Source organism: Cibotium barometz, chromosome 24 (genome assembly GCF_041138505.1).
Source record: "Cibotium barometz isolate CiBa-2024 chromosome 24, ASM4113850v1, whole genome shotgun sequence".
Lineage (NCBI taxonomy): Eukaryota > Viridiplantae > Streptophyta > Polypodiopsida > Cyatheales > Cibotiaceae > Cibotium > Cibotium barometz.
The window spans coordinates 29,242,040-29,252,910 of NC_141069.1; the positions used below are offsets into that span (position 1 = coordinate 29,242,040).

Sequence of the window (10,871 nt, forward strand, 5' to 3'; positions counted from 1 at the left end):
CGGTCCACGGAATAGACAACATCTACACACATAAACACATAAATAAGAACTTCACTAACTAGCATCCTGGTCGAATCATCTATCTAAACCCATCAAATCTTGGAAACTAAACTTGTTTCCGAAGCTGCACTCATTAAAATTCTTGGTGAAAAAATAGGCCTATACACTTGGGATAGGTTGGATCTCTAAGCACACGCCTGTTGTTGCAGATACAAAACTGGATTATCATATCTTTGATTACTGTAAAGTAAAAAAGAGTTACATACGATAGGAAGTCTCATAACAACGCTGTCATGCAAAGTTAGATTCCACTAAACAATCCCTGTAGTCAGTGTATAAGTGTGGTCAACTATTCCTTTATCCTATGTAAGCTCAATAGGTATATAGCCCATCAAACCATAGTAACAATGGTCATTAGAAATAACTGGAAAGTTAATCTGTCATGGAAAAATACCATGACATACTCTTGTTTATGTGTGTGTTCGGCAAGTTCTTGGAGTAATAACTCGTGTGTACCTCGGAACAAACATGTGTACTTCCATAACATGATACACCACTGTGCTTTTACTGTTAATCCCTATCTAGCATGTGAACCCGGACACATACCTCATAACACGCTGATCCAAATTGATTTGGAGATGACTTCTGCTGATCTAAACTGTTGGAAAGCTTCACCCTAACTGCGGCCTCCTTGCCCTCAACTGTGGCTAAGCAATCCCTACTTGTCGATCCTGCTTCTGAATGCTTCTAATCATTTCTGATGAGTGAAATGATTCAAAAGATGCCTTTTTATATGAAATCTTATGGTCGTTTTTGAGGTCGGCATAAGTGGTAAACCACTCCTTATGAAGAGTAACATGAAATGACACCTCTAAATCCAAAATCCAATCATGTATAACAAGATCATCTATAGCAACCAAATGTGCACCATTCAAGCTCGAGGTAAGAAGAATATCACCATCTTCAAAATCCTCACTGACTGCATTGGTCTCTTCAATCTTTACACTTGAATCCTCTTTGTCCTTGCTTTCTTCCTGCTTTTTTTCTTTGCCTTTCTCCTTTCTCCAGATGTGGCGATTCTTCTTCATATCCCCCTTCTTATGACAATGATAGCACTCAACATCTTTATTATTTCGACCGCGTGACTTACTACGTGACTTTCCCCTTTTAGTTGATTTCCCCCTGTCACTAGATCTGCCTCTCACAGTGAGAGCATTATCACTGCTACGCATAGTCAAGGTTCCCTCTTCAATAAGCAAACTACTTTCAACATTGGCAAAGGTAAGACCACTAGTTGGTGCAGATTTACTATATGGAAGGTATCCCACCTCTCTGGTTGTGTAACCAATAAGAATAATGCTTTCACAGAATCATCAAACTTGATTTCTTGCACACTGAGCTGGCTAAAAATAGTGTTGAACTCATTAAGATGACTGGATGTGAACGTCCCTTCTTTCATCTTCAGATTAACCAACTATTTTAGCCAATACACTTGAAGTTGTACTCTCTCTCGTACAGATCGCATAACTTCTATCATAGCTCAAAACTGATCCTCATATCCTTAACATCGCTCTTTGACAAGATCAGCAAAATGGTAGACCTGACAAGTTCTTCCAACTCTTGCCAGTCAATATCTGGCATACCTTCTGGTTTCTTTAGGGGCCTGGCCCACTTCTTTTGCAACAACACACTGTAGATCTGCTCCTTCCAGAATGGGAAATTGGTGCCATCTAACATCTCAATGTTAAATAATGAGCTCTCGGATGAGGATGCCATCCCAACAAGAACTCAATAACAAAGAAGCTCCATAAACAGATAACCAGATCAGAGGAAAAAACCGAGTTTTGGCGTAAAAAAGAACTCTGATAAGCTGCCCAAAAAAACAAAAACTGACAAAAAAGTGTATCACTGTCATTGGTCAAAATCCACTACGCATCACCTTTTCTCTAATACACTGTAAAACTGGGCATACGTTGTCGTGCTATGGCACGTCTATGGTGTGAAACCATGGAAGTGAGGCCATAAAATACAAATCCAGGTGCAGTTGTAGGGCTACCATATGCACGTGTATTTCCTCTTCGGAGAGTCGGGTTTTACGAGCTTTATGGATGCACTGGATGACCCTAAACAAGCTGTCAGAAGGGAGGCTATACAATGTTGTCGAGCTTGGGATGCTTTGTGTGGGAACAGCCCCTTGGGAAGAATAAGGTGTAAAGAGCCTTAAGTGTTGATGCTTATCAACTCTTTGAAAAATGCAAGGAAAATGGAGGGCGTGTAATTCCAAAAGGGGAAATCCCCGCCTTATCTGCGGGAAATTCTGGATATCCAGGAGGCGCAGCTCTGCAAGAGAAGCCTAGGGGAGTTGTTGGCCAGGAGAAGGCTGGCGAGGACAAGCGGGGCTTCCGTGTAAAGAGCAGTCGGGCGCTGTGTGAAGAGAAGGTGCAGGCGTGGAGAGCATGCTCTTGGGCGTGTGCTGTCAGCGCAAGTAGAGGTTGCAGCTGCAGGTCTGCAATTGTATGAGCCGCCTCGTGTATAAAGGACTGGCGTTACAGTGTGGGGAAATTCTGCAGACGGAAGTGAGCAGCGCCGAATCCAAGAGGGAGAGAGTTCTCTGATGACAGGGAGGAAGGCGGTTCTCAGGTGGGCGGCGGCTGCTGCAGAGAAAAAGAGAGGTAGCCGCCGTGAAGTTGGAGGGCTGGGTATTTGTACAGGAGGGCAGAGACGAGGAGGGGCTTGCTGAAGGTTGAGAGGGGCTTCTTGGACGCTGATAGGCTGGGGCGCAGCTGTCGACAAAAAGCAAAGAGAAGGCAAGGTGGGATACGGCTCTTGGCACACAAGCTAAGGCACGACGTAGGAAGGAAAGAAACATTGACCAGCCAGGGCCATAAGGCAATCAGCGGACGGAAGCAGCCAGGGCTGCTGGTCGACCATAGAGAGGAGAGGCGCACCACAACCAGGCCCAAAAGCAAGGAGAGAGGTGTCTCTGCACTGGGCAACAAGTGCAAAGAGTGCATCACGGTGCACAACAAATAGCAAAGCAAAGAGGAGAGGCGGCCATCGTAAAGCAGAGAGAAGGCGGGGCTGAGAGTGGAGCCTACACAGCACGTCAAGGTGCATCCAAAGCTAGGAGGAAAGCCGCCGGCAGCAAGCAGAAAGGTGTATGGGAGGAGCTTTGTGTTGGGGTCAGGAGTGCATTCATACATGTTATATTTATGAAGGATATGCTGTATGTAATGGCTTGGTGCATGATGAGGGTGTGTTGTGCTCTGTCATGAATAATATTGATGCCAATGCAGTATGTTATCGGGCCTAAATCAGTCTTGCAGATTTGGTTACTCATACATGAGGTTTTTGAAGCTTTGCATGATGGTAAGCATATGATTGCTGATGATAATGAGATCGTCTATGTAAACAGCAACGATGAGCAAGTTAGTTTCATTGAGAAAGGTTTGAAACCAAATGATCTCCTGTACACCATGTGCTAAAGCCATGTATCAAGCTTCTGCAGGTGATGCCCCTTGAAGTTCAACCACTACTCTCACAGCCAGACACCCAGTGTGTTCCCGGCTAGACCGCACACTTCACGACATCTTTGGTGAACCCGACGTGAAATTGCTGGGGTGAAAGTGTGGTGAAATCCCCGTGAACTATGTATGTGATGATTTCAGCATAAGTATGAGGCAGAAAACCTTGATGGCCTATGATCTAGAGGGTATTCCTTAAGGGTACAGGCAGCAGAGCCTGTATGATTTGTTGGTACCATTTGACCCAGGTGGATTAGGGAAGAAGAAGGATTACAAGGGCTTATGACACTTGTTCACCCTAAGAGAAGGGGGTAACAAGGAGCTTGTATAGACTTGTAGTTCTCTCTTAGGACTGTAGAATGGGCAACAAGGGCTTGTGACACTCATCCTTCTCGACAGCTGAGGAAGGAGAGGAGCTTGCAATGACTTGATCCATTCCTGCCACTTCAAGGGCCTATGACACTCATCTATTCCAATAACCAAGGATAGAGAGGAGCTTGTAGCGACTTAAAGCTAACCCTTTGTCTCAAGGGCTTACGACACTCGACCTTTTTGATAGCTGAAGAAGGTGAGGAGCTTGTATTGACTTGAGGTCTTCCCTACAAGTTGCAAAACAGTTAGAATGCTCAAGAACTTATGAATGCCGGAAAGGTGGACACTTCTTTGTACTCTAATTGTCGGAATATCTGAATGAAACTCTTTGAAAAACAGGGCTAAATGTATGCAATGATAATCTGAATGAATGGTTCGACATAGAGAAAGCCCAAAACATCAGAAGGATAAAAGGAATGCCAATGCAGAATGCTGTAGAATTGAGTGTATGAACATGGAGATTAAAGCTCTACTCGTTGTTCAGGAAAGCCACATATGATGGCATTATATGTACACATGGAATGCTCATTTGTAATACATGAATAAACTATGTGCCAGTTAATGGCTGCAACCAGTTAGAGTCTTTGAAAAGAAGCTCATGGTGATTTGAAGCAGTACAGGGCATCGGTGGAAGACGAAGGCTTTACTGGAAGGCAGACATGCCCACGACTAAGTCATCACACATGGGCACGAGCAAAGCCTGCTTCTGGTCAACCTTCTCTTGCACGTGTACGGCAGCTGTGGTGCCTTGGATGAGGTGCACTCCCTGTTTGCCAGAATGCATCAGCTGGATCTCTTCGCTTGGAATTTCGCCATCAAAGCTCATGCTATGCATGGACATCACATTGAAGCCCTCCACCTAGTAGGGCAAATGCAGCTTCAAGGATTCTTGCCTCACAAGTTCATCTTCATTAGCCTCTTCACCGCTCTTCCCACTAATCCACTCTCAAAGCAGGTATGTGGATGCATGCTTGCATGTATGGCAGTGAATTTGAAATGGATATTGCAGTGGGTACGGCTCTTATCACCATGTATGGCAATTGTGGGCAGCTAGAGTATGCTTAAAGAGAATTTAACAGCATGTCTCACCATGATTCCGTCTCTTGGACTGCTATGATTGCTACATATGCTCAATGTGAGAAAGGTAGTCATGCACTTTTCCTGTTTGATCTCATGCTGTTGCATGGATTGATGCCAGATCTGGTCACCTTTGTTAGTGCCCTTGATGCATGTGCTGGTCCAGCGTGGTCGAGTTCTGCTTTTCAGGACGAGCCAGCAAACCATGCACAAGCATTTGGATCTAGATCCACTCCTAGAGTGCAAATGGATGCACAAGTGCAAGAGGCCAAGGGTTGGGAGACTTTGAGTTTAGAGGAGGCATTGGCTTCTTTGGAGCAGATGGCCAGCTGCCATCGGTGGAAAGCTTAACATCCATCTTGCAGAAATGCAGAAAAAGGAGAGATTCTTCATGTGCAAAGTGTGTTCATCTACACGTGTGTTACAATGGGCTGGAAGCTCATAGGCTACTAAGAAATCACCTTATCCCAATGTTTGTGGAATGCGGAAGAACTCTGGATGCGGAGCAGGTCTTTCGTAGATTTGCACAACAGAATGGGTGTTTCTGGCCTTCTCTTCTGGAAGGCTATCTCGAATGCAGAGAGTATCAGCATGCCTTTGAACTGTTCCATCAAATGCAACACAATTGTGCTCAACTTAACAAGTATGTTCTTCAGGCATTATTAAAAGCTTGTGCTAGGCTGAAATGGGTTAAACAAGGCCAAGAAGTACATGCTGGTCTTGTCAGAGAGGGATTGGAATCAGACACTTTTGTTGGCAATAGTTTGGTTGAGATGTATTCAAAATGTGGCTTACTTGCTGAGGCGCATGAAGTGTTTGATGAGCTAGAAGCACGAGATGTAGTTGCGTGGACTGTTTTGAGTTCGGGGTATGCTGACTGTGGACTTGATGGAGAAGCATTACACTGCTTGGAACAGATGCAAATGGAGGGCGTGTTCCCAAATGCTGTCACATTTGTTGGCAGTTTGAAAATTTGTAGCCGGACAGGATCTCTAAAAAGGGGACAAGAAGTACATGCTGAGATTGCAAAAGAGGGTTTTGAATCAGAAACTTTTGTTGGTAGTACCTTGTTGGACATGTATGCCAAATGTGGAAGTCTTGAAGATGCACAGGAGGTGTTTGACAGAGTGCTCCTGCGGAATGTTGTGTCTTGGACTGCCATAATTGCAGCATATGCACAAGTTGGGCATGCAGAGGAAGCCTTTCAGTTATATCAACAAATGCTTGCTGAAGGGATATATTCAGATAAGCGCACCTGCAGTACAATTCTTGCTGCATGTTCCTCTCCAGCAGCTCTAGAAGATGGCAAAAGGATCCATGCTAGAATGGTTGATAGTGGGTTTGAGCATGATGTAGAATTACAGACTTCCCTTATCAGTATGTATGGCAAGTGTGAGAGTATCAAGGCCGCAGTGAAGGTCTTTGACAAGAAGCATGTACAAAATGTGGGCTTATGGAACACCATGTTGGCTGCTTATATCCAGCATGGGGATGCAAAAGAGGCCATGCAACTTTATCGACGCATGCAAAAGAAGGATCTTGAACCAGACAAGGTGACATTTAGTACCATTCTTAGTGCATGCTCTGTTCTGGCAGATCTACCCGAGGGCAAGGAGATCCATGCAAGCATCAGAAATGCAGGATTGCAGTCAGATGTCATTATAGGGATTGCCCTTATCAATATGTATACGAAATGTGGGGGTCTGGAGAGTGCAGCCAGGGTGTTCAAAACTTGGCATATCAAAGATAAGAGATATGGACTACCCTGAGCGTAAGGCACCAGCCTCTGAGACAACAGGGAAGGTTAATGTCAATGGGGGTTCAACCTCATTATCACTAGAAGGTTTGAACGAGGATGATGTTGGCTTAACCATGCAAGGTGGGCAATACTACGATGCAATGCTATCTTTTGCAGATATTCTCAACACGCATGGGGAATCTAGAAACACAGTTGTGGACTGCTCTGAGAACAATCAAACTGTATCTTATGAAAGTAAAAGCTGTGAGAATTTCAACTAGGGGGATGCCAAACCAACACTTGTGCAAGTTGCATTAGCTGGCAAAGAGAATGGAGATGGAGTTTTAACAACCCTTGAAAATAGGCTTCTTATGAGCAGGATGATCAATACAGGAAATTCAACCAGTCAGAAAAGCCTTGATGAGAATGTGGGTTCAGAGGATGAAAAAGCTGAAGATAACGTGCCAAAATTTGATAAAGATGAAGACAAATCAGTATAAATTTGAATGAAGATTAGCCTATATAGCAACTTGGTGGCACATACCGGAGGATGTGCAGGTTTAGAGGGGGTCGATGTCGTGCTATGGCACGTCTATGGTGTGAAACCATGGAAGTGAGGCCATAAAATACAAATCCAGGTGCAGTTGTAGGGCTACCATATGCACGTGTATTTCCTCTTCGGAGAGTCGGGTTTTACGAGCTTTATGGATGCACTGGATGACCCTAAACAAGCTGTCAGAAGGGAGGCTATACAATGTTGTCGAGCTTGGGATGCTTTGTGTGGGAACAACCCCTTGGGAAGAATAAGGTGTAAAGAGCCTTAAGTGTTGATGCTTATCAACTCTTTGAAAAATGCAAGGAAAATGGAGGGCGTGTAATTCCAAAAGGGAAAATTCCCGCCTTATCTGCGGGAAATTCTGGATATCCAGGAGGCGCAGCTCTGCAAGAGAAGCCTAGGGGAGTTGTTGGCCAGGAGAAGGCTGGCGAGGACAAGCGGGGCTTCCGTGTAAAGAGCAGTCGGGCGCTGTGTGAAGAGAAGGTGCAGGCGTGGAGAGCATGCTCTTGGGCGTGTGCTGTCAGCGCAAGTAGAGGTTGCAGCTGCAGGTCTGCAATTGTATGAGCCGCCTCGTGTATAAAGGACTGGCGTTACAGTGTGGGGAAATTCTGCAGACGGAAGTGAGCAGCGCCGAATCCAAGAGGGAGAGAGTTCTCTGATGACAGGGAGGAAGGCGGTTCTCAGGTGGGCGGCGGCTGCTGCAGAGAAAAAGAGAGGTAGCCGCCGTGAAGTTGGAGGGCTGGGTATTTGTACAGGAGGGCAGAGACGAGGAGGGGCTTGCTGAAGGTTGAGAGGGGCTTCTTGGACGCTGATAGGCTGGGGCGCAGCTGTCGACAAAAAGCAAAGAGAAGGCAAGGTGGAATACGACTCTTGGCACACAAGCTAAGGCACGACGTAGGAAGGAAAGAAACATTGACCAGCCAGGGCCATAAGGCAATCAGCGGACGGAAGCAGCCAGGGCTGCTGGTCGACCATAGAGAGGAGAGGCGCACCACAACCAGGCCCAAAAGCAAGGAGAGAGGTGTCTCTGCACTGGGCAACAAGTGCAAAGAGTGCATCACGGTGCACAACAAATAGCAAAGCAAAGAGGAGAGGCGGCCATCGTAAAGCAGAGAGAAGGCGGGGCTGAGAGTGGAGCCTACACAGCACGTCAAGGTGCATCCAAAGCTAGGAGGAAAGCCGCCGGCGGCAGCAAGCAGAAAGGTGTATGGGAGGAGCTTTGTGTTGGGGTCAGGAGTGCATTCATACATGTTATATTTATGAAGGATATGCTGTATGTAATGGCTTGGTGCATGATGAGGGTGTGTTGTGCTCTGTCATGAATAATATTGATGCCAATGCAGTATGTTATCGGGCCTAAATCAGTCTTGCAGATTTGGTTACTCATACATGAGGTTTTTGAAGCTTTGCATGATGGTAAGCATATGATTGCTGATGATAATGAGATCGTCTATGTAAACAGCAACGATGAGCAAGTTAGTTTCATTGAGAAAGGTTTGAAACCAAATGATCTCCTGTACACCATGTGCTAAAGCCATGTATCAAGCTTCTGCAGGTGATGCCCCTTGAAGTTCAACCACTACTCTCACAGCCAGACACCCAGTGTGTTCCCGGCTAGACCGCACACTTCACGACAACGTGTTTATACCTATATAAGCACTTGTACCTGCAACCTGTAGTCAAATGACCCAAATATGCAAAAATCGCAAAACCTGCATCTACACGGGAGAAGACAAAATCCACGTGTGCAACACCTGCAGAGCAAAACGGGGCCCAAAATGAGCTCAAATCGCAAAAATAACAATGAGAAAGTCCTAGGGACATGTTTGCAAATCTTGCACTACACTTCGCGCTCACCAAATCTAAGGGCGATATGAGGAAATGACCTGTGCAGTCCTACGACACTGTGTCAAGTCTTCCACCTGCTTTGATACCAGTTGAAGGTGCGATGCAAGAGCGTACAAGTAGGCGGTGCAGTGGAGAAGAAGATGAGACACAGTTGTACTGAGCTCACTCACAATAGTGAGCTAGTGTTTGAGTCCTTATTGTTGTGTATAGCATGAATGGTTAGTGTTAGTGTTCGACTCCCACTTACTTAGGGCTAGCACATTGTGCTTTACCACCCCAACACAACCCAAGATGGAGACCCTCATAGCCAACCACGAGAGAGCCCGACACCAGATGCCCCTACCGGACGGACCAGGCAGCTATGTGCTACATGCCACCTCTAGACAACGACCCGGGTGCAACGAGCTCTACACCCGCAACCCGCAGGACCGAGGAGATGCTCTACTCAACAACTCCGATCCAAGAGATCCTCCAGAGACATAGCCCCCCACAAGTAACGGATGTTGAAAGACAGAACATGCAAAAAAGTACATAAGATGTTTCTATTCCGCCACCTGGGAATCAAATCCACAACCCCCTACTCTATTATGCTACTAGAAGCTGGGAATAGACCACTGAATCGACTGACTAATCAAGGGATACAAATACATCACTGAAGTGAGGAACATGCTAACATACCGTCTGCCTTATAAAGCCTGGGAAGCTGGCTCAAAAAATCAGAAAACAAATAAAAGCAAATTTCTACCATCAGGCTGGGTGCTGGATGTGAGAAAATGGTTCCCAAAGTGGGGTGTGGCTGATTACCTAGACCGACCACCCACTGAAGTACACTACCTTTTTCAGCTGAGGCTATTGGAGAGTCTACATGAACGATGGAGAACAGGAAAAGATAGGCCCACATATATAAATCCTGGAAACCAAGAGTTGCCATGAACGATAAAAATGACAACCTCTTAGAAGACTGCCTACTTCCCATATACAACAGCACAAGCATCTTTAAAAGGACAATTCTCTCACCTATAGCTCCATGAAGTGCTCAGCACAAGCAATGGTAACTGTTTTCTCATGTAAAAGGGGGAGTAGATGATACCTGATGACCTAACGAAGACATGGATCTGATTGGCCACCTTCGGGGGAGGCTGCTCCGCCTTCAGTTTCCTCCAAAACAGGCGATCTTTGTGCTCCTGCAAGACATAAACATGAACCTTTTCCACTTCTTCGACGCCGATTACAGGCAGCAGCAACTTCATAGTTGCGACATAAGCAGGACTGACAAGGTAGGCAACAACCCCCTCCTTGTTGTCAAGCTTCATGGCAGGCGGCAGGTTCGGCCCTTCCATCTCATAAACTTCGACCTCATCATCAGCCATCTCTAGATGGTATGAAGAATGATGATTTTCAAAGCGTGTGTTTTGAAAGATGGTTAATTGTCCTTATGTGATTTGCTATATTCCAAATTTATTGGCTGTAATATGGGGGTCGGTATTTGCACCCTTAGGACCCCAGTTTTTGGCCTGCCGGAGGAAGCCTTAGCATTGGTGATCTTATTTTTTTCTTAGGAGGGTGTGGTTTTCTCAAGGAAATACCATCATTAGCATTGGGTGAATGAATATCTCTTCATCATTACTATTACTTATTTTCTCTTAGGTTTCTTGGGTGAAGGAAAATCTTTACATTATTACATATATTAACTTTTGCTTGGGTGAAGGAAAAAGGGTGGATAAGGGATTATAATGAATCTGATGTGTGGGGCCCT

At 45.5% G+C, this 10,871-nt stretch overlaps 1 protein-coding gene across 6 annotated transcripts in view; it reads right to left on the minus strand.

Moving 5' to 3' along the window:
- LOC147625139 (crinkler effector protein 8-like) overlaps positions 1-10,661 on the minus strand; it is a 35,096-nt gene extending 24,435 nt beyond the window's left edge. For 2 of the 6 annotated variants that reach the window (XM_086818403.1, XM_086818402.1), the window contains exon 1: positions 10,206-10,661. In XM_086818403.1, the coding sequence (XP_086674529.1) occupies positions 10,206-10,485 (280 nt within the window). In that variant the 5' untranslated portion in view covers positions 10,486-10,661. Of the gene's footprint in view, positions 1-606; positions 1,726-8,933; positions 8,958-10,205 lie in introns of those variants that run through there. The other 4 variants (XM_086818405.1, XM_086818406.1, XM_086818404.1 and 1 more) reach the window with 3 other exon arrangements.
- Between the last annotated feature and the right edge of the window lie 210 nt (positions 10,662-10,871).